Source organism: Vicia villosa, unplaced genomic scaffold (genome assembly GCF_029867415.1).
Source record: "Vicia villosa cultivar HV-30 ecotype Madison, WI unplaced genomic scaffold, Vvil1.0 ctg.000822F_1_1, whole genome shotgun sequence".
In the NCBI taxonomy this organism is placed as follows: domain Eukaryota; kingdom Viridiplantae; phylum Streptophyta; class Magnoliopsida; order Fabales; family Fabaceae; genus Vicia; species Vicia villosa.
Window position 1 is genome coordinate 522,791 of NW_026705361.1, and position 22,058 is coordinate 544,848.

Consider the following 22,058-nt stretch of genomic DNA (forward strand, 5'->3'; position numbering starts at 1 on the left):
TTCAGATGGTATATACAAAAGTGGAGATGATGTATATGTAAGATAATGCATAGGTAATGTGTTAGGAAGCTAATATAGAACCCTAAGGAAAAGCTGTAAAATAAAAGAGATAATAAAAACTAATTAAGAAATGAATTCAAAAGGCTTTAGGGAGGTGTAGTCATATCAATGCAGTATATAGGATGGTTGCACATTTAAATGCAAGAATTATGATGGAAGTAGGTAATTAATATAAAAGCTATGTTGGTTGGCCAAAAGATGTCCACCTGCTTGTAACTCTTTTTTAATATTCAAACTTGTTACTAAAAGAAATATATTATAATATTTTTTAATGCAATTGTTATTTATAATTTTTTATATCATTTTTCTTTTATTAATATGGAAGATATCATCTCAATTCATTCCTATTAAAAATATTTAAATTTCATCATTTTCTATTAATGTGTATTAAACAGAATAATTGATAGTTTTTGAAGTGCACAATCTAAATTCTTTTGAGTTCATTGTAATAATAATTTCAAAGCTACTAACATTCATATTTCAATGAACTTAAAAAAAAATTGCTTATAATTATGGCCAAAAGGGAGTATATCAGAATGATATTTTAGTACCAATCATATTATATAATTATACATATTAATTATACTATAAATATTTTTTATGTAATGAGAAATGTGACACAAATAGATTCAATTTTTTTTCTTGTTAAAAAGAAAGATCAATTGATAAAAACATTAATTTTAAAAAACTGATTTGATAAAGTAAAAAATTAATCAAACACACCATAAAATAATATCTAAAAGAAATGATAAAATGTCATGTTAAGAAATATGGTTTAAGCCTAACTCAATTCTACAAAAACGGTTAGTAGGTGCGTTATCATCTCTTCCTCTTTTGTCCAAATGTTTTGCATTCAAGGTTTCAAGAACTTCCTGTTTATTTTCCTTCAAAACTTTTCTTACAACATGTTGCCATATGTTCTTGATTTGACCTTCACTCAAAGGCTTAATCCAATATCCACAAGCACCTTTTTCAATTGCCTTCATCATTAGACTTGGACTTGTTAATTGGTCATCACACACCATCATCATTTTATTATTTGGTTTCTCAAAAACTCTATTGCATTCTTCTACACCTATAATACATATAACAAATTGTTTAATAATCTGAGTAAAAAAATCATTCAATGTTAACTTATATTTTAAATGTAAGAAGAGAAGTGATAGACATCTAAGAGATAACTTTTAAGAAAAATAGGGAAGCCTACAGTGGCGAAGCCAGGAATTTTATACAGCCTAGGCAAAAACTTTACACCATTGATTATTCACCTGTTTTAATTTTCACACCTTATTTTTACTAATTTTGCCCCTGATTTTGTCTAAAAATTGACTATTAAATTGTGGGGAGTACATAGAAAATAGGGGTTGAGCCCGGGCGCTTGCCCGGGCTAGCTGGGCCTTGGCTCCTCCCCTGGCAGCCTATTAATAATAGTTAGATAGCTATTGATAGACACTTAAGAGATAATTTTTGATAGACAGCTAAGAGATACTTTTAAGAAAAATAGGGCAGCCTGAGAATAATAGTTAGATAGCTATAGTGACTATAATTACTTTTAATTTTGATTTTGAAAATTGTGCAGAGAAGAAGTTAGATAGCTATAATTAGAACCTCCTTTAAAATAATGTTTAAAATTAATATTTCCTCAATACAAATTAAATTTTAGGTATTTTCGTAGGCAAAGAAATAGATTAATATTTTAATTTTTTATTTAAAAATTTGTTCAAAATTAAAAAATAATTATTTCAATTATATCAAATAAGAAAGTGAAGATACTTGTCATTTAAAACAATAGTATATATTGGTTAAATATAAAAAATACAAAATAGAGCACTAAATTTATAAGTAATCCAATCTTCCATAGCATCTAATTTAAATAATCTAATCTGCAAACATTTAAAATTCATTTGTCTTCAACACCTCAAGAGCACCTGTAGCAATTAGATGAAAAAACTTAATAGCACCGTAGAAAATAGAGTTTATAAAGATTTCAATAGTAATTATAAAAATTAATATTATTTAAACAACATTAATGATATTAATCTCCACTTTCTATACACTCATTGATTATGTATAATCATTTTCTTTGTTAGATCAAAAATTTCTTATATGTATTTCTTTCAGTATTTACCTGGTTGATCAAAATATAAAAATAAAATTTCAAAATCAAAACTCTAATTCCCCATTCTCACAAGTTAAGACCTTTCATCTCAGAATCTTGTAATCTTCTGCAACAAGCGAACTCAGATCTGAGAGGAAAACTACAAATCAAACAAAAATCCATATTTGAATTTAGAAGAAGTAGAAAAACTCAGTAACAACAAAAAACCCAGATTTGGGAGGAAAAAGAAAAAAAAGTAAAAATGACAAACCCTTTAATATGGTAGAAGAAGAAGAAGCTCACCTTATGCTCAAATAACTCAATTTTTTGTTATTTCAGAACCTATCTCAAATGAAAATAATAAAAATGATGTTAGTGATGCTGAATAAATAAAATAATGAAGCATTTGAAAACAAAAAACCACAAAAGTTTGTATCTTTTACCTTTTCCAGATCTGAATCGTTGAAGCTATTTGTTGCATTTATGACAATAACATAAAAAACAAAAGATGAGACATAAGTGGCAGAGGCGGTGGTGATAGGGGGAGAAGGAGAAGGAAATTAGTAAAAGAAATTTGAGAAGAAATATCAGAAATCACGTAAGAGAGAAAATGAAATGGAAGAGAGAGGAAAATGAAATTGATTAACGTGAAAGAGGGATATAAAAAGTGAAAAGGGAAATGAGAAGTCAAGAGGATGTCCACGTGGAGTCCAAATGAAGAGTATTTCAAAAAAGATTAATACTGGTATTTCAAGAACATCTATCTTTCTTATATGATAAATAGGTGATAGAATGACTAGTGAGAGTACGTGTCTCTCAATGGTGATTTAGAAAAGAGCTGTTAGAGATCCAACGCTCCAAAGTCATTCAACCCCCACTAATTTGTGAGTGGGAGTCAAGACAGACTTTCTTGTGAGCCCCACACGTACAAAAAATTGGTTGTTGTTAATTTGAATTCACGTGATCACCAAAAAGAAGAGTGGGGAGCATTTTTTTCTTCTCTCTCTTTTCCCCTTTCTTTCTTATCTTTTCTGTTTTCTTCTTCCTTTCTCTTTTTCTCTCCCAAAATCTTATCAGTTTCTTGTTTTTTTTCAATAAAACAAAATAAAATATTAAAATCATAAAAGTAATCCGAAAATGGTGGTGGTTCGGCTGGTGGTCGTTGCGAACATGGTAGTTTTTCTGGTGACCATTGCAAATTCGGTTGCTTTTTTGGTGGTTGCAAAAATGGGTTTGTGAACCGCACATATTGTTGTTTCAGTATTTCTGGTATTAATATCAGAGAAGACGACACTAGAAGTGATGTCGGCAACAATTCGGGTGGTTTTGGTTGTGGATCTGGTGGTTCTAGTAACATATTTGGTGGTAAATCTGACACCAAAAACTTCTTCAAAATTATCACCTTAAGTGACGCTGGATATTCTGAATATGGTAAAGAATTCTGAAGCCTTGCACTAACTATCAGAGGTTTAATAACAAAATCTTGATGAAAATAAGTTTCGTCAATGGATGACGAATTTTCATTCATTTCCTCTTCCTCATTCTCAATGGATGACGAAGTTTCCACTTTGCTCTGTCAAGCATGACGAATTTTCATTCATTTCCTCTTCCTCATTCTCCTTGACAGAATCATTGGTTGAATAAAAGCACTCTGTTGTTCATATGGTGGTTCCTTTTCTTCATCATCCAGCGGTGAAATGGGTCTCCACTCCGGCTTGAAAAGCCATAATAGTGTTGTTGTAAATGTATCCCAACTATATCTGCAATGAACACGAGACCATCATATCCATCATTTGAAAGCGGAAACTCTCAATGCTCCGATAGCTTTCAAAACCTTCAATGACTCAGGTGTTTCATACTCCTTGAAAATTGTCTCAATACAAAGAATCCACCAATAGGCATCTTATTCCCCATCAAACAATAATATTGTCATGAATTTAAGCGGAAGTAGGAACGAAAATGAAAGCACCAATGTTAGGAAGCTAATAAAGAACCCTAACAAACTAAACAAAAGCTATAAAATAAAAGAGCAGTAAAAGCTAACTAAGAAAATTAAACTTCATTTCTTTTCATTAATTTCAAATGTCTCTATGAGACTACATTACATGATACTCTTAATGGATAATAACCCTAAAAGCCCAAACACTACTAAAAACCTAATAACCATCTGCGTCATTTGGGGTAGTTTCCTCCGCAGGAATGAAGATAACCTTTTCCTTACACCCGATGTATTTTGAATTAGCATATAACCAATCCATTCCCAATATTACATCGATCTTCTTAAGTGGTAGGCAGATGAGATCAATCAAGAAATTTGGGTTGTTAAAGGAAACAGAACAGTCTCTGCAGACTTTTTGAGCTTCTACGGTATCAACATTAGCTGAGGAAATAGTCATGAGATTAGGGAGGAAGATAGTTTTAAGCCCAAGTCATCGTACACACTGGTTAGAAATAAAGGAATGCGTTGCTCCACAGTCAACTAACACAAACAAAGGTTGGTTATTAACATAACACGTACAAGCAACGAGGTTGGTATTCCCCTTGGTTTTGTGAGCATCCAAGGTGTGAACCCGACCCTTAGTCTTCTCAGGAGAATTTCGAACCGGGAAATCCCTTATCATGTGAGCGGGTTCATTACACTTGTCACACCTCATCGAAAGTGTCTTGCAATTCATATAATGTCTTCCCCTACACTTGCCACACCGAGAAGGTTGGGTTAACTGATAACCATAGGGTAGCTTCCTCTTGGATGGGGAAATTTTGGGTTTCAGGTATTGACCCGATTTCCCTTTCTCCTTGTATCTTGACATGTTTTGCTCTCTTTCATCACGAACCCTCTTCAAACTATTCTCAGCAACATAACACTGCCACAAACATTCAGCATAGGTAATAAAATCCTTCTGGGATACTGTCATACCCCAATATTTGCCCTCATACATTTGTAAATGTCATTTTATTTCGAATAAGTGACGTATCACAATTGGTAAGAATTTGAAGTTAAAAGGTACATGAGCGAGAGGTCCCGGGCTCGAATCTCACTTCTAGCATTTCTCCCTTTTTATTTGTTTTCTAACTTTAATTCTAACTTTATTTCCATTATTCAAAAATCATAAAAATTGAATTTTTTTTATTATTTTAATTTAATTTTCGCACTTATTAAATAGGTATTTTTTAAAATAGTCAATTTTCACTTTTATGCATTTTTTAGTCAAAAAATCACCAAAAATCATAAAATATTCAAAAAAATCCAAAAAAGGAAGTTTTTTTGTCTTATTTGTTCTATTAATAGCCCTTTTCATATCTTAGGGAGCAAGTCAATCTCATTAAATTATTTTGATTTAATTTCTTGCTAGAATTAAAACAGATTAATTTTTTGGCCTTGATTTGATTCATCGATTTTAATTTTCCTTTTTTACTTAACCTATTTTTGTGTATAAATAGTCACTCTTTTCACACATCTATCACACAACAGTTCTAACCCTTATTCCCACTCTCTCTCTCTTCTCACAAACACAAAAAATATTTTCTTCTCCTTCTTTCTAAGATCAAACTTCACTTTCTCTCATGAATATCATAACAACTTCATAGCTTGTTGAAGAACATCAAGAACACTTTCAAAATGAAACTCAAGAACTTATATCTTCCTCTCACCGTAGAACCGAGTGGTTCAAAGCGCATCTTTCCTCCACAAACCGCCATCGAAGCCCTCAGGTGGTGTTGTTTATCTTATTTTTTTTTATTTTTTTGCTAGCTTTTTATTGGTTCAATTGATGGCCATGATTATTGTTTTGAAAGTGTTGTTTTTCTTTTGATTTGATTTTATTTGTGTGAATGGAGAAGAGAGGATACATATGGGGAAGTAGATGAAATCACATGGAAAATAATCTACCAAAGACGTAGAAGAGGAAAACAAAAGAGAAGTGGAACTCAGTCAGAACCACCGAATCAACCGGATCCGCAATACTCCTTCACGCCTTAACCGTCGGCGATCCATCCACTAACACCAAAAGCACGCTGGCACAGCTGGTGGCATACAAGCGCCAATCACCTTCCCAACTCGGGTTCGACCCCCAGGTTTACCCTTTCTTTTTGTCAATTTTTCCTTCTTTCTTCTTTCTCTACAATTTTCTTTATTTAATCACATAATCAACCCATAACTAATTAGGACTAGGATTAGGGTTTAGACTATTAATGATTTTTTCTTTCACCTTTTTGTTTAATTAATTTAATTTTAGTAATTAGGTTGTTTAATTCATTTAATTTCCATAAAATCATAAAATCACAAAAATATTTAATTTCAATAGTTAATTTGATTTAATTGTCTTAACATTTATTTTAATTGACTATAATTAGGATTAGATTAGATTTTTTTAATTAAGACTAAATTTCAATTTAAAATTCAATTAGATAAGATTTAATAATTAGATAATTTCTTCAATAATTGATTAGATTTAGGATATTTATAATTTAATTTAGGATTCAATTAACATTAATTTAAAATATTTTTTTAAACATCAAATCTTTTTCCTCCTCTTCTTCAAATATTTTCCCGATTTCTCAATTCGTCCGCTATTTACTTTCTCGCATAATTTTTTATAATTTATTTAACTGCTCCTAGTTTGTAATAGTTTTAGGATTTATTTTTCCGCACATCCCCCGTTTTGGTATTGTAATCCTCCTCCCCGAAGCCTTGTAATAGCGTAGGATTTAATTTCCGCACTTTAAATTTCTGTATGATATTAACTGCGTGGTTAGTAAATAGGGAGTGGCAAGATAAAAATTGAACATAGCTCACCTTATATACAAGATAAAATATTCGAACTGAATCACATGATTGTTGCACTCACACACCTTTAAGGTAATCCCTCTTATGCTGTCTTTCAATTATAATAGTCAAGTCCCTTCGAGCGTAGGGATACCTTAGCAAATGCTGCCTTCGATTCTAAATCATCATAGTCCCTTCGATGTTGCCTACGATAAAATGATCTCGTCCCTCGATGTTGCCTCGATAAATGATGATAGTCCCTTCGAATGCTAAGGTGTCCTTACATGTTGCCTAAATGACTATTATATCCTTCTCTAAAGACTTCCTACCCTTCTATGGTATGGATAGCCTTAAGGCGAACGAAGACCCTCGATGACCCGAACATCCAATGAAAGGACTACCTACCCTTCTTATGGTATGGATAGACCTTTCAAATGAAAGTCTTAAAGAACAAGAAAGATCAACTTAGGGTAGGTGCTTTAAATTGCTTACTCATTATTCAAATTTCAAAATATTTTCCCACTTCTTTTCAAAGAATCTTTTCAAAAAGGCTACGCTTATTTACAAGCTAAAGTCCTTATTAAAACCTTTTTTCCAAGTCACACACTACACTTCAAGCATTTCAAAAAAATCAAACAAACAAGTGAACTAAGCAATTAAGAGCCCATGGATAACCATGGATAAAAGGGTGCTTATACCTTCCCTTTGTATAACCTACCCCCCGAACTCAATCTCTTTCAAAGGTCTTTCCTGTTATTTTTGCCTTTCCAATTGGATAAAATAAAAGTCGGTGGCGACTCTTGCTATCCGTAACATTAAAAAAAGTCAGTTCTCCCACCATATTACAGAACTGTCGACTCTGTTGGGGATGCTTTTGAATAAAATAGGGGTTACCTTAAAGTTTAGGATCACTTAAATGTTTTCAATTGTTTGTTTTGATTGCTTTATTTTAAAGGTTGCTTGGGAATTAAATGAAGGACGAATCCTATACCCGGATTCAAGTACACTTAAGATAGGAGTGGCATAGTCATGGCGACCTCTTTCACATATGTGGGAGATGAGTCAATATGAAGTTCACACTTAAGTTAGGACTCCATAGATATATACACACCTTGCTCAAATGAGGGAGGTCTATGTATGTACCTTTGGGTGCGCCGGAGCTTAAGGACCTTTAGTTACCCTTTAACTCATCTTGGCCTTTAGGACGTAGTGGGGGGCTACTCTTGACAAATGTTGAGGGCCTAGTCGCTACCCGATACTACAACTCAGATAGGTTCTTTCTTAAAGTATCATTGCATGATGCGAATGCATCATGTCCAAGGGTGCTTTAGAGGGGCTGACAATTCTGAGTAACCCGGTAGAACCTGTTGCTGATTTTATCTCATCCTTAGAAGTACCTATTAGGGAAGGGTAGTCACCTGGTCATACTTCATGCAAGCCTTTAAACTTAAGGACTCTTGTGTGACTTGTTTGTTATCTAACCCTTTGATTTCCCTGCAGGTTTTTCTTGTAGGACATACTTGTCCTTGTCACCTTGTGCTTTGCCTAAATGCATTGCATTCGCATAACATCATGACATCATGACATCATAACATAGCATGTTAACTAAACCTTTCAAGGATATTAGGAATTTAGGGCGCACAATTTCAGGTACTCTTATCAAGGACTGAATTCCTAATCAAGGGGCAAGAGGATTTATTTTCCTCTGGCCACATACCTTCCAATTCAGAGACTCAGTACCTATCAAGGGGCAAGAGGATTTATTTTCCTCTAGCCATGTACCTTCAAATTCGGAAATATCCCGAATCAGAGGCTATGACCCACTAGATATGGTGAGCTTGATTCCCATAGAAGAGCACCCAAAAATCAGAGTTCTTCGAACAAAGATGCGACCAAATTATTTCCAATGTTGCTAACTAAATTTCCTATAGATCCTTGAAAACATTGCATTTGCATTCATAACATTGCATAATAGGTTCCCGCCATAGGTCTCTCATCTTCTCTCGCTGTCTATTTCAGCACAAATGGATCTCGAGCAATCTGTTAGAAATCTCCAGGCCCAGAACAACCAATTCCAAGAGATGATCCTTAACTTGGCCAAGGGGAAAGAAGAATTAAAGGCACTTCTAATCAAGAAGGAGAAGGATCAGCATAGGCAGCAAGATGGTCAAGGTAAATGAAAATCCAAACCTAAGCGATCATTCACTTCGTTGCACATGCCGCTGTCTCAAGTTCTGCAAAAACTGCTTAATCAGAACTTAATAACCCTATTTCCTCCATATTCAGTTCCTCCCAGTCCGGCTCCTGGGCACAAGTCTAATGCAAGATGTGCTTATCACTCGGACGGTCATGGTCATGATACCGAAGATTGTGGACCATTGAAGCATAGGATTCAAGACTTAATTGACGACAAGATCATTGACTTCAACTCACCTGAGATGCCTCATATGGCTGATGCTATGTACAACCAGAAAGGTTGTAATGAGCGCAACCTACCTGATGGGGCAGTTCCACAACAACAAAGTAAGCCATGTGCACCTAGGCGTCAGTTCACAAAGATCAATATGTCGCTGGCTCAAGCATTGCAACATTTGTTGAAGGCAGGAATGATTACTGTGAGGGATCCTATTCAACACATCAACACTTCCTCCGCTAAGCACAATCCAAATGTGCGATGCGCCTACCATTCCAATAGTTCTGGGCACGACACCAATAGATGCTGGGAACTAAAGATTAAGATCCAAGACATTATCGATCCTGGTGAAATTGAGTTAAATCCTCCTAAGACCCCTATGATGATCACTGCTCCCATGCCTAATCATGACAAGGATGATTAATGTCTAGAAGGACGGACTATTGGCTCATTAGCTTTACTTTCATTTGCAATTTCTATCCTGTTTGTTTAAACATTCGACTTATGATAGACATTATCTATTTTAATAATCATCATCAGTGCATTGCATATGTTTGTCTTGAATAAATTATTTCGCTGTCACTCATTTTAACTGTGTCTTTACTTTGTCTTTGTTTTGTGATATTTAACTCCTGCAAAGCCGTATGCCTTTTGAGGGAGGATGACGAAAATGATACTGCAACCTCATACAATATGCTTTTGAACAGACTGTGTTGACGATGTACAGACATTGTTTCAATTCCTAAACAGTGGAGATATAAGGATGTTAATCCCTAGTCAACCCCTTTTGAGCCTAAGGTGTAGAAGTTTTTCTTTCGCGTACGAGCTAAAACCTTTAATCATAACCTGAAGGGTAGATTCTCAGTTGTCTCAATCATGCCAGTTGTTATTCGACACAATCAATGATGGATTCCTGTAACCTTAAGTCAGGCAGTCAACATCTATCAAAAAGAAAAATTGTCAAGTCTAAACTCATGAAGGGGAATTATCAAAAATCAAAACATCCCGCTGACTGTAATCTCAAAATAAACAGTTCAGACAAAAGTTAGGGATAACAAAATCAAGGTCAAAAAGAGGTTGCTAAAAATCCTCGACAAAAGAAGATATTACAAAAAGAAAATATTACAAAAAAGGATGACCGCCTGTCCAAATAAACTTCCAGTACTTTAACCATTATCAAATGTCGATGTTACAGCCTCAAGACCTGCTAGAACTTAAATGGAAAGTTAACTGAGCATAGGATCGAAGAACATCACGAAGATTGGGATGGGTACAAATAAACTTTGAGCCACTATCCTTTGTTTCTTAAACCGTGAATCAAGCCACGTTACAACCCTTGAAAGTCCTAACTGAGGCATGGTTAGTTCGAAAGCATACTGTCACCAAAAAGGTATCCTAACTCCTTAAGGTTTACCACAAATGCTGAGTTGATATTTCGTTTTTACAAACATCACGTTTTTATAAACATCACACTTTTACATCTCCTGTTTTAATGTTTTTCAAAAAATAAGACAGACATATGCATTGCATCTCATGAATTTATTATTAAACATATTTTGCTATATAATTTCAAATGTTAGCATCAGGAAGAATTTGCACAGGGTACAACTAATGACCAAAAGTTATCTCGACAGACGAAATCATTTCAGAAGCAACGTCTCCTACCTATACAAGGGGCATGACACAATTTATCCAGTCGATCTAGGGCAATCTGGTCAAGATTCCAAGACTCTATCAAGAATGCCAAACAATCAGGGGCATGCATCTAAGTGGGTATGAAGCTACTTCCTAATCGACATGGGGCATTGTCCTAAGTCTATGATTACTGGGGGCATGTCATCCATAATACACATCTCACAAAGTCCTCGCGAAGCGAACCTCTTTCAAAGTCCCTACTAGCTAGGGCAAAGCTATGCAAGGCCAATTTGACACTTCGATCAATACTCATCAGTGTGTTCCAATCAATACAAGTCCAGGAATGACAGTCACTATAACCACTGGGGGCAACATTCAAGGCATCCATGTCTTCCCACAAAGCCGGTTTCACAGGATCACATCCCCACAGAATAATCCTTGAGAAGATATCTTCAAATGTTCTCGTCCCAACAGAGATTTAGTTCCTCAACGGAGTTTACATCTTCGACACTGCCGGTTCCCCGACACTAATCCCTCCTCCAACAGGGTCTATTCATCTCTCTTATCCCCAGTCAAGGTGCATCAAGGATCAACCATTCAAATGGCTCTCATCCCCAAGCAGAAATCACAAATCCCCAGCTGAGCATCTTCAAAACAAGATCAGACATCAAAATCACAATGAGATAGAGATTTATTTTCTCAATCAAGAAAAAATCACTAATATACTCCAGATAGCATAAATTATGTTCATGCATCATATATCATAAACATATTCATACATTGCATACAGTACCTCATAATAAATTCATACATAACATGCAAGTTTATCATTTATTTTGAGAGACTCATCACATAATACATGCATCATGACATTGCATAAAAACTAACTTTGCCTTTCAGGTCGGCCAACCGGTCAGACAAATACCATCAACAAATCAATCTCTATCAGATATATACTCTAGAAAGCATATCCCTCCAGACATTTTGAAGACACCTTATCAGATATACATTCCAGAAGCTCGAACCTCGGACATTCTGAAAATTCCAATCAGATGCACATTCTGGAAGCTTGGCCCTCAGACTTCTGAAACATTCTTATCAGATATACATTCCGAAAGCTCGAACCCCGAACATTCTGAAAAATTCCTATCAGGTGCATATTTTGAAGGCATGACCCTCTAGACTTTCGACAAATATCTCTTTCAGACGGCATCCGCAAGCCCGTTTCCGAGAAAGTCTTATCAAACTCACTGAATGTCATCTTTAAGACCATTCATACACGACCATCTTTCCAAGATCTAATTCAGTTACTACGAACGATGCTGACACGATCAAAGAAAGAGACAGACTTAATCATGACACTCAATTCAGAAAAGACCATGACAATGGAGTCACGACAATGGAGTCATGACAATGAAGTCAGGACAATGGAGTCACGACAATGGAGTCACGACAGTGAAGTCACGACAATGGATTCACGACAATAAAGTCACGACAATGGAGTCACGGAAATGGAGTCACGACAATGGAGTCACGACAATGGAGTCACATATCTAATCCCGGTATTCAGTTCAGAAACGATCATGACAATGGAATCACGACGATGGAGTCACGACAATTGAGTCACGACAATGGATTTACGACAATGGAGTCATTACAATAGAGTCACGACAATCAATTCACTTATATGTTCCAGACGCTCAGGGCAATCGAGCCAACAACTTAATTCTGACACCACAGATACAGTCTAATGTACGACTTGTTCTTACTCATATAATCAAATCTAGATGGCATCTACAAGCCCATCTCCAGCATAAGCGCCTGCATCGGCAAGTGCAAAGTTTTGGGTATTCTAGTGTTCAATCCACTTCTACCTTCAGATTCCGACAGGCACACCAGCCAATCTACATCCTCAGGTATAAGAAGATTAAACAGCGGCAGCTGTCATACCCCAAAATTTGCCCTCATACATTTGTAAACGTCATTTTATTTCGAATAAGTGACGTAGCACAGTTGGTAAGAATTTGAGGTTAAAAGGTACATGAGCGAGAGGTCCCGGGCTCGAATCTCACTTCTAACATTTCTCCCTTTTTATTTGTTTTCTAACTTTAATTCTAACTTTATTTCCATTATTCAAAAATCATAAAAATTGCATTTTTTTATTATTTTAATTTAATTTTCGCACTTATTAAATAGCTATTTTTTAAAATAGTCAATTTTCACTTTTATGCATTTTTTAGTTAAAAAATCATAAAATATTCAAAAAATCCAAAAAAGGAAGTTTTTTAATCTTATTTGTTCTATTAATAGCCCTTTTCATATCTTAGGGTGTGTTTGGCAATGAGAAGAAAGTGAAAAGAGAGAAATAGATGAGAAAGAGTATGAAAAGAGAGAAATAGATGAGAAATATAGTAGATTTAAGGCTTAAATGCACTTTTTGTCCCTGAAAGTTAGCGAGTTTTTGATTTTCGTCCTTGTAAGTTATTTTTTTTGGTTTGAGTCCCTATATCTTACTTTTTGCTTGAGGTTTAGTCCCTAAAGTCAAAATCCGCAGGAAAATGTGCAGGTTACCTGCGGATTTTCCTGTGAAATTTCCTGCGGATTTTGATTTTAGGGACTAAAACGAACGCGAAAGTGAAATATAGGGACTCAAAAAAAAAAACTTACAGGGACGAAAATCAAAAACTCGCTAACTTACAGTGACGAAAAGTGCATTTAAGCCTAGATTTAACATATTGTTTGGAATAAGAGAAAGATGAAAGAAATAGAAGAGAAAGAAGTGTGTTTAATTTTTAAAAAGACTAAAATATCCTTATATTAAAACATGCAATTATATTATCATAATAATTTAATTTCAAATATAAATTATTTTAGTTTTTTTATTGTTTTAATTCATTAATAAAATTAATTTTTTTTATATGAAAATTAAATTAATATTTAATCAATTATTAAAATATTTTAATTTAGGAAACTCAATTAATTACTGAACATTGAATCAATTATAACAATTCAATTTTATTAATTATTACTAATTTATGTGATTAAATTATGATACTGTTTTTATAAAATTATTAAACTAATATTATAAAATTTCTCATATGTGGCTATATGTAAAAATAATTTTTTATATTAAAAGAAGCAATCTAGCCTTTAATATACATTTTATCAACATAGCCTTTAATATACATTTTATCAACATAGCCTTTAATATACATTTTATCAGCAAAGCTATATAAGGAAAAACACACAAATTCACGTGCTTCATTCTATTTCTTCCCACATGAAGAGAGAAACAATTTTGATGTGGGACCCAGTCAATTTTAATCTCTCTTCCCTATTTCTATGCTCTCCAAACACAACTGATTTGACACTTCTCTCCATCTTCTCTCTTTTCAACTTCTCTCTTCTCTTTTTCTCTCCAAACAAACTGACCCTTAGGGAGCAAGTCAATCTCATTAAATTATTTTGATTTAATTTCTTGCTAGAATTAAAACAGATTAATTTTTTGGCCTTGATTTGATTCATAGATTTTAATTTTCCTTTTTTACTTAACCTATTTTTGTGTATAAATAGTCACTCTTTTCACACATCTAACAAACAACAATTCTAACCCTTATTCTCACTCTCTCTCTTCTCACAAACACAAAAATTATTTTCTTCTCCTTCTTTCTAAGATCAAACTTCACTTTCTCTCATGAATATCATAACAACTTCATAGCTTGTTGAAGAACATCAAGAACACTTTCAAAATGAAACTCAAGAACTTATATCTTCCTCTCACCGTAGAACCGAGTAGTTCAACGCACATCTTTCCTCCACAAACCGCCATCGAAGCCCTCAGGTGGTGTTGTTTATTTTTTTATTTTTATTTTCTTTTTTTGCTAGCTTTTTATTGGTTCAATTGATGGCCATGATTATTATTTTGAAAGTGTTGTTTTTCTTTTGATTTGATTTTGTTTGTGTGAATGGAGAAGAGAGGATACATATGGGGAAGAAGATGAAATCACATGGAAAATAATCTACCAAAGACGTAGAAGAGGAAAACAAAAGATAAGTGGAACTCAGTCAGAACCACCGAATCAACCGGATCCGCAACACTCCTTCACGCCTTAACCGCCGGCGATCCATCCACTAACACCAAAAGCACGCTGGCACAGCTGGTGGCATACAAGCGCCAATCACCTTCCCAACTCGGGTTCGACCCCCAGGTTTACCCTTTCTTTTTGTCAATTTTCCTTCTTTCTTCTTTCTCTACAATTTTCTTTATTTAATCACATAATCAACCCATAACTAATTCGGACTAGGATTAGGGTTTAAACTATTAATTATTTTTTCTTTCACCTTTTTGTTTAATTAATTTAATTTTAGTAATTAGGTTGTTTAATTCATTTAATTTCCATAAAATCATAAAATTACAAAAATATTTAGTTTCAATAGTTAATTTGATTTAATTGTTTTAAAATTAATTTTAATTGACTATAATTAGGATTAGATTAGATTTTTTAATTAAGACTAAATTTCAATTTAAAATTCAATTAGATTAGATTTAATAATTAGATAATTTCTTCAATAATGGATTAGATTTAGGATATTTATAATTTAATTTAGGATTCAATTAACATTAACTTAAAATATTTTTTTAAACATCAAATCTTTTTCCTCCTCTTCTTCAAATATTTCCCGATTTCTCAATTCGTCCGCTATTTACTTTCTCGCATAATTTTTTATAATTTATGTAACTGCTCCTGGTTTGTAATAGTTTTAGGATTTATTTTTTCGCACATCCCCCGTTTTGGTATTGTAATCCTTCTCCCCGAAGCCTTGTAATAGCGTAGGATTTAATTTCCGCTCTTTAAATTTCTGTATGATATTAACTGCGTGGTTAGTAAATAGGGAGTGGCAAGATAAAAATTGAACATAGCTCACCTTATATACAAGATAAAATATTCGAACTGAATCACATGATTGTTGCACTCACACACCTTTAAGGTAATCCCTCTTATGCTGTCTTTCGATTATAATAGTCAAGTCCATTCGAGCGTAGGGATACCTTAGCAAATGCTGCCTTCGATTCTAAATCATCATAGTTCCTTCGATGTTGCCTACGATAAAATGATCTCGTCCCTCGATGTTGCCTCGATAAATGATGATAGTCCCTTCGAATGCTAAGGTGTCCTTACATGTTGCCTAAATGACTATTATATCCTTCTCTAAAGACTTCCTACCCTTCTATGGTATGGATAGCCTTAAGGCGAACGATGACCCTCATTGACCCGAACATCCAATGAACGGACTACCTACCCTTCTTATGTTATGGATAGCCCTTTCAAACGAAAGTCTTAAAGAACAAGAAAGATCAACTTAGGGTAGGTTCTTTAAATTGCTTACTCACTATTCAAATTTCAAAATATTTTCCCACTTCTTTTCAAAGAATCTTTTCAAAAAGACTACGCTTATTTACAAGCTAAAGTCCTTATCAAAACCTTTTTTCCAAGTCACACACTACACTTCAAGCATTTCAAACAAATCAAATAAACAAGTGAGCTAAGCAATTAAGAGCCCATGGATAACCATGGATACAAAGGGTACTTATACCTTCCCTTTGTATAACCTACCCCCCGAACTCAATCTCTTTCAAAGGTTTTTCCTATTCTTTTTGCCTTTCCAATTGGATAAAATTAAAGTCGGTGGCGACTCTTGCTATCCGCAACATTTAAAAAAGTCAGTTCTCCCACCGTATTACAGATACACTATGATGAATGTCTGCTCATAGCCCAAACAAAAACTGATCAATCTTCCAAAGTTCATCTGACGCATAAACCACTTGTCTGGAGAAGAAATCCATGTCTTCAAACTTCTCAGCATATTCTGACACCGACATGTTACCCTTCTTGAACAACTGGAACTCGCGTTCCTTCTGAGCACGTAGACTATTGGGATAATACTTCTCCAAGAAAATCATCTTGAAATACTGCTAATCCTTTGGAATATCTTATGAAGTCATATAGGCAGGTGTCGTATCCAACAACCTACCAACTGATCCTTTCATCATCTGAGTAGAAAAAATCAATCTCTCCTCTTCGTTACATCGGACAGCCTGGAACACTCTCTCCATACCATACAACTAATCATGAGCCACCATTGGGTTGAGACCACCTAAGAATTCTGGAGGTTTCATCCTGAAGAAAATACGAAAGTCTCGCCCTGCTTCATTTTGTGGATTAGGAGGGGAGGTGGTTGTTGTCCTTGCATAACCTATATCATCTGCATCACCATCTGATTTTGTTGTTGCGTTTGCTGCGGGATCTGCGGCCCTGACACTTCTGCATTTCCAATTCCCACCTCAAGCTCCACATTACGAGTCCTAGGCCTACCGGGACCTTTGTGTCCATCATCCATTTTTCTTCCTAACCTACACATGGAATTAAGTTGATCAGGCTCAATGCCATAGGTAAGACATAAGGAATCATGCTGATTACCACACATACGAGGCAGAATTAAACTGACTTATGATATTTCATGGAAAAGCCGAGAATCGACCTACTCTGATACCAACTGTAATACCTCATACATATATGTCTATAATAATATGCATATGATATTATAATATGGTACATGAATATAAGTAGTGGAATAGATTAAGTATTAGTACAATGAGAAATGTTAGGGTCAACCCTTCTAACACACTCTTTTAACACCTTCTAATAATAATTAAACACATCATTAATTTTTTATCACTTGAACCTGCAACCGGTTGTATAAGTTAAGTTGATAAAAACTGTAAAAAAAAAAATGACACTATTTCTTTTGGTGCACCGTTTATCTCCCCTTTGCAACAAAAAGGAAACCTAATTAGTAACAAACTAAAAATGAAACTTCAAAATGAAACCTACAACAAAAACTCAAATTGAATCCAACCATAAAAGTCATGGTTAGATAGATTTTTTTTTACGATACTTAGAATTCAGATCATCAACAGCTGAGAAAGAGTGTTAGTGCTGGCTTTGCAATAATTTTAGAAGATCTATAAAGTCCATATTTACGTATATAAAAACATTTTAATCTACTATTTACTCTTTATTATATATAAATATTATTTTTGGATTAAAATTATTTATGAAAATATTTGAATCAATAGGAAACTGGTTCCCTATATAAATTTTACTTTAAAATTCTTTTTTTTAAAGATCTAGTCAAATCTATTTAAAAAAAATCAAATACATTATTTTTGTAGAAACTCTTAATATCGTATAAATACATTATTTGAAAACATTGAATTAATTCAGAAATAATTTTATCAACCAATAATTAAAAACTATTATATAAGATAAGTTATTATTTGATAAAAATTTGTTTTTTTATAGTTGGTATGCACATTTTTTTCAAAATATAATAAGAATAAATGAAAAAAAAAGACAATATTATTGAATCAAAAGTATTATTTTTAAGGTGATGATAAATCAGTGTCTATAATTATTTTCATATATAAAAATATTTAAATTAACAATTTACTTTTTCCGTTTATAAAGATAATATATATTATTATTATTTTTTGATATTATTTATAAAAATATTTGAATCAATAGTAAATTTAGTCCCGTTTATAAAAATAATATTCTCTAAAAATATTTGAATTAAGTATTGATCTTACATATATTATATAATTCAATTGATTACAATAGGGGTGAGAATATAGGTCCGTTTGTTTTGGCTTTTTTTAAAAATGATTTTTATAGTGTTACCAAATTTTGTGAAAAAAACTTTTACAAAGAAATTTTTTATAAAAGCTTCAAATAAAAATTTTGTTTGAATAGTTATTCTTAAAATGTGATTTTAGGTATTTCATCTATTTATGGAGAAAAAATTTGGATATCAATATTTCAAAAAATCACTTAATTTTGAAGCTATTTCAAATAGATTTTCATAAAAATCATTTTTGAAATACAACTTTTTGAAAAAATTATGATTTTGACTAAGTTTTGGTCTTCAATTATGTATGTTTATGTTATAAGATGTCAAAACTAATGTTTCATTTTAGAAAAAACGAATATAAAAAAAACTTGTAATATTTTGAAAAACGGTTTTAAAAAATCTATTTTCAAAATTACAAAGAAAAAATCCATTTTTTTAAAGCTGAAACAAACTGACCCTATGTTAGATCGAGTTAGGCTTTGCCAAGTCTGAGTCTGATATGTCAAAAATTCCAAAGCCTAAATCTGACTTGTAGCCTATCAAAGACTTATTTTTAGGCTTAAGTCTGGTCTTTTCGAAGGCCTGTTTGGCCAAAGAGCCTACATATTCAAGTTTAAATAGACTAACAAATTTAAAAGATCAACAAAGAGCCCAAGAAATTTAACTAATGTTTGAATAGACTAACAAATTAAAAGATCAACAAAACTAAATGCTTATTTGTGTTGACTTATTCAAGTTTACTTATTAACATAAATTTTTTGATAATATTTGTTTGAGAGAACTTAAGAAAACAACTTATGACTTTGTTCATAAAGTTTTTGCAGTTAATTCTCATTCGTTCATCAAAATGACTAAGCTTGATTTTTGTATTTTAATTCAAAGTATGAATACAATATAATAATAATAATTAAATTATGCATATATATTGAGCTAAATAAGCTTTTAAAAAAGCCTAGGCTTATTCAAATAGAAAAGGCTAGACTTTTTTATGACACTGTGACCTAGTCTTTTTTAGCTAAATAGACTTTTAAAAAAGTCTAGGCCTTTTCTATTTGAATAGAAAGTCTAGCCTGACTTGGACCCGTATAGTTTAGACCGTAGACTCCTATTAATTGGTTTGACCTATTTCCACTTCTAATTACAACAAATCTGTGTAAAATAAAGTTTAGGACCGTTTATTTCGGATACATCCAAAGTTAGAAATGTGTTTGAAAAGGTTGAAAAATACATTAAATGAAAATGACCAAAACTATATATTCTTATTTATTTATCAACACACATAATTAATGGATTTTATTTGATTTCGTAAATATGAACATAAGGAGGAAAGTAGAAAAACGTAATTGTCCGATGTTTACAAATTTGACTTGACTCACAACAAATATTTGATAGATAATTAGACTAATATCATACTTTTTAACTAATTTATATATGAATTAAAAAAATAGAATTTTGTTATAAAATATTATTAATAAAATTTTATGTAAAACACCGTTTTAAAATTTTATTATAAAATATTATTAATAAAAATAACATATTTGTCTTTGTTGGAATAAAATGACATGTTGGTTGGCTTCCTTTACATCATTTCTTCCTTTTCAAATAATTCTTTTAGAGAGATACAAATATAACACGTTACCATATACAAAATCAATTAATATTTTTGTATTAATTAAAAAATAAAAATAAAATTGTCTCCTCCTCCATTATCATAAACATCCCATAATTCTTATTAAAAACTAAATTAAATTTTAGATAAATAATAATTTTCTCTCATATATATATATATATATATATATATATATATATATATATATATATATATATATATATATATATATATATATATATATATATATATATATATATATATATATATATATATATATATATATATATATATATATATATATATATATATATATATATATATATATATATATATATATATATATATATATATATATATATATATAAAAGTTCCTTTCCATACAGATATTTTTTTAGATTTAAACTAAAAAATATCAAATTTAATTTATATTTTGCATTATATTGTAAACAAATTTATTACATTAATTATAACAATAAAATTAATATTTTGATTTAAATAATAAAATTAATATTTTAATTGTTTTCTTTTCACAACCGTTATAGTTCGATTTGATATATATATATATATATATATATATATATATATATATATATATATATATATATATATATATATATATTTATTTATTTATTTATTTCTGAAAAATAAAAATATTAAAGAATAAATTAGCAGATGTCGATATTGTTATTACCGTTTTTTATATTAAAGAATAAATTATAGTTAATTAACACCGCGACAACTACAATCAATAATGTGACAATTATATAATTGCAAAAACCTTTACGCGACTGCGACCGTTTTTCTAAACTCAAATATATAATATTGCAACACGTTTGGTTCGGATTTGTTTGGGTCATCTTTTAACAAAACCGCATGGTTCGATTTGGTTTGCGGTTTATATTTTGCAAACCGAACCAAACCGAATCAAACCGCATTATGTTACAACCTAAATTTTACTTAACTCATATTCAAACCAAACCTAAACCTATTATACATTAGCCTTATGACTACGAACAACTTTCTCATCCTTACGCTTATAGTTTTAATTTATGTCTTCTCAAATCTCTCCTAGAATTATCGCGTTATCTTCCCCACATACATCTTATCTCTTCTTCTCTAATCTTTACTATCTTATATTCTTTCATTTTCACCTTCTCATTTTTATGTAAATGTTCTTTTTTTTCAATTTCGTTTTTATCGCACGTCTTCTTCTCTAATCTCCCATCTCTTATGATATTTCTTTTTCATCTTCACCAATCTCTCATCTCTTCTACTTTTTTTTCACTATAATATTTTTGATACTGTTTTATGTTATTATTTTATGTTTGTTATTTCACTTTTGTATAATCTAATTTATACATATTAAATGGGAATTTGTTGTTTAAATATGATGAGTTTTATTGTTATTTGGTAGTGTATGCATGACTAAATATAAAGTTATGATGTCATCTATATGTGTATGTATGACTAAATAAAATATTTGTAAAAATCGAACCAACGGAACCGAACCAAATCGCATTGGTTTGATTTGGATTGGTTCAACTTTTTTTTCTAAAAGCCAACCAAATTAAATCAAACCGCACGTCTTTTTCTCTTGCGGTTCAGATGACTTTTAGTGTCAAAACCGCCTAAACCGCACCGCGAACACCCTAAATCATGTTAACGTTTTTCTTACTCTTCTTTCTATTTTGCTGGCTGGATTTTTGTTTCTTCTGCTTTTGTTTTAAAATATTATTATGTTTTTGTTCCCCGATACCTTATATAAAGCGTCCGATATACTACA

General features: G+C 32.1%; 1 protein-coding gene across 1 annotated transcript; it reads right to left on the bottom strand.

The window, feature by feature from the left end:
* Positions 1 to 4,314: 4,314 nt before the first annotated feature.
* Positions 4,315 to 5,097, bottom strand: LOC131631413 (uncharacterized). Its single transcript, XM_058902207.1, has 2 exons — positions 4,677 to 5,097; positions 4,315 to 4,538 (listed from the first exon to the last, which is right to left on the bottom strand). The coding sequence occupies exons 1-2, from the start codon at positions 5,095 to 5,097 to the stop codon at positions 4,315 to 4,317; spliced, it is 645 nt and encodes a 214-aa protein (XP_058758190.1).
* Positions 5,098 to 22,058: the final 16,961 nt, after the last annotated feature.

Bases quoted from the DNA above. Each gene is read 5' to 3' on its own strand.
- LOC131631413 (XM_058902207.1), bottom strand. From the start codon at position 5,097: ATGTATGAGGGCAAATATTGGGGTATGACAGTATCCCAGAAGGATTTT. The intron at 4,539-4,676 runs GTACGTGTTATG...CTATTTCCTCAG, and splicing joins GAATACCAACCTCGTTGCTT to CTAATGTTGATACCGTAGAA.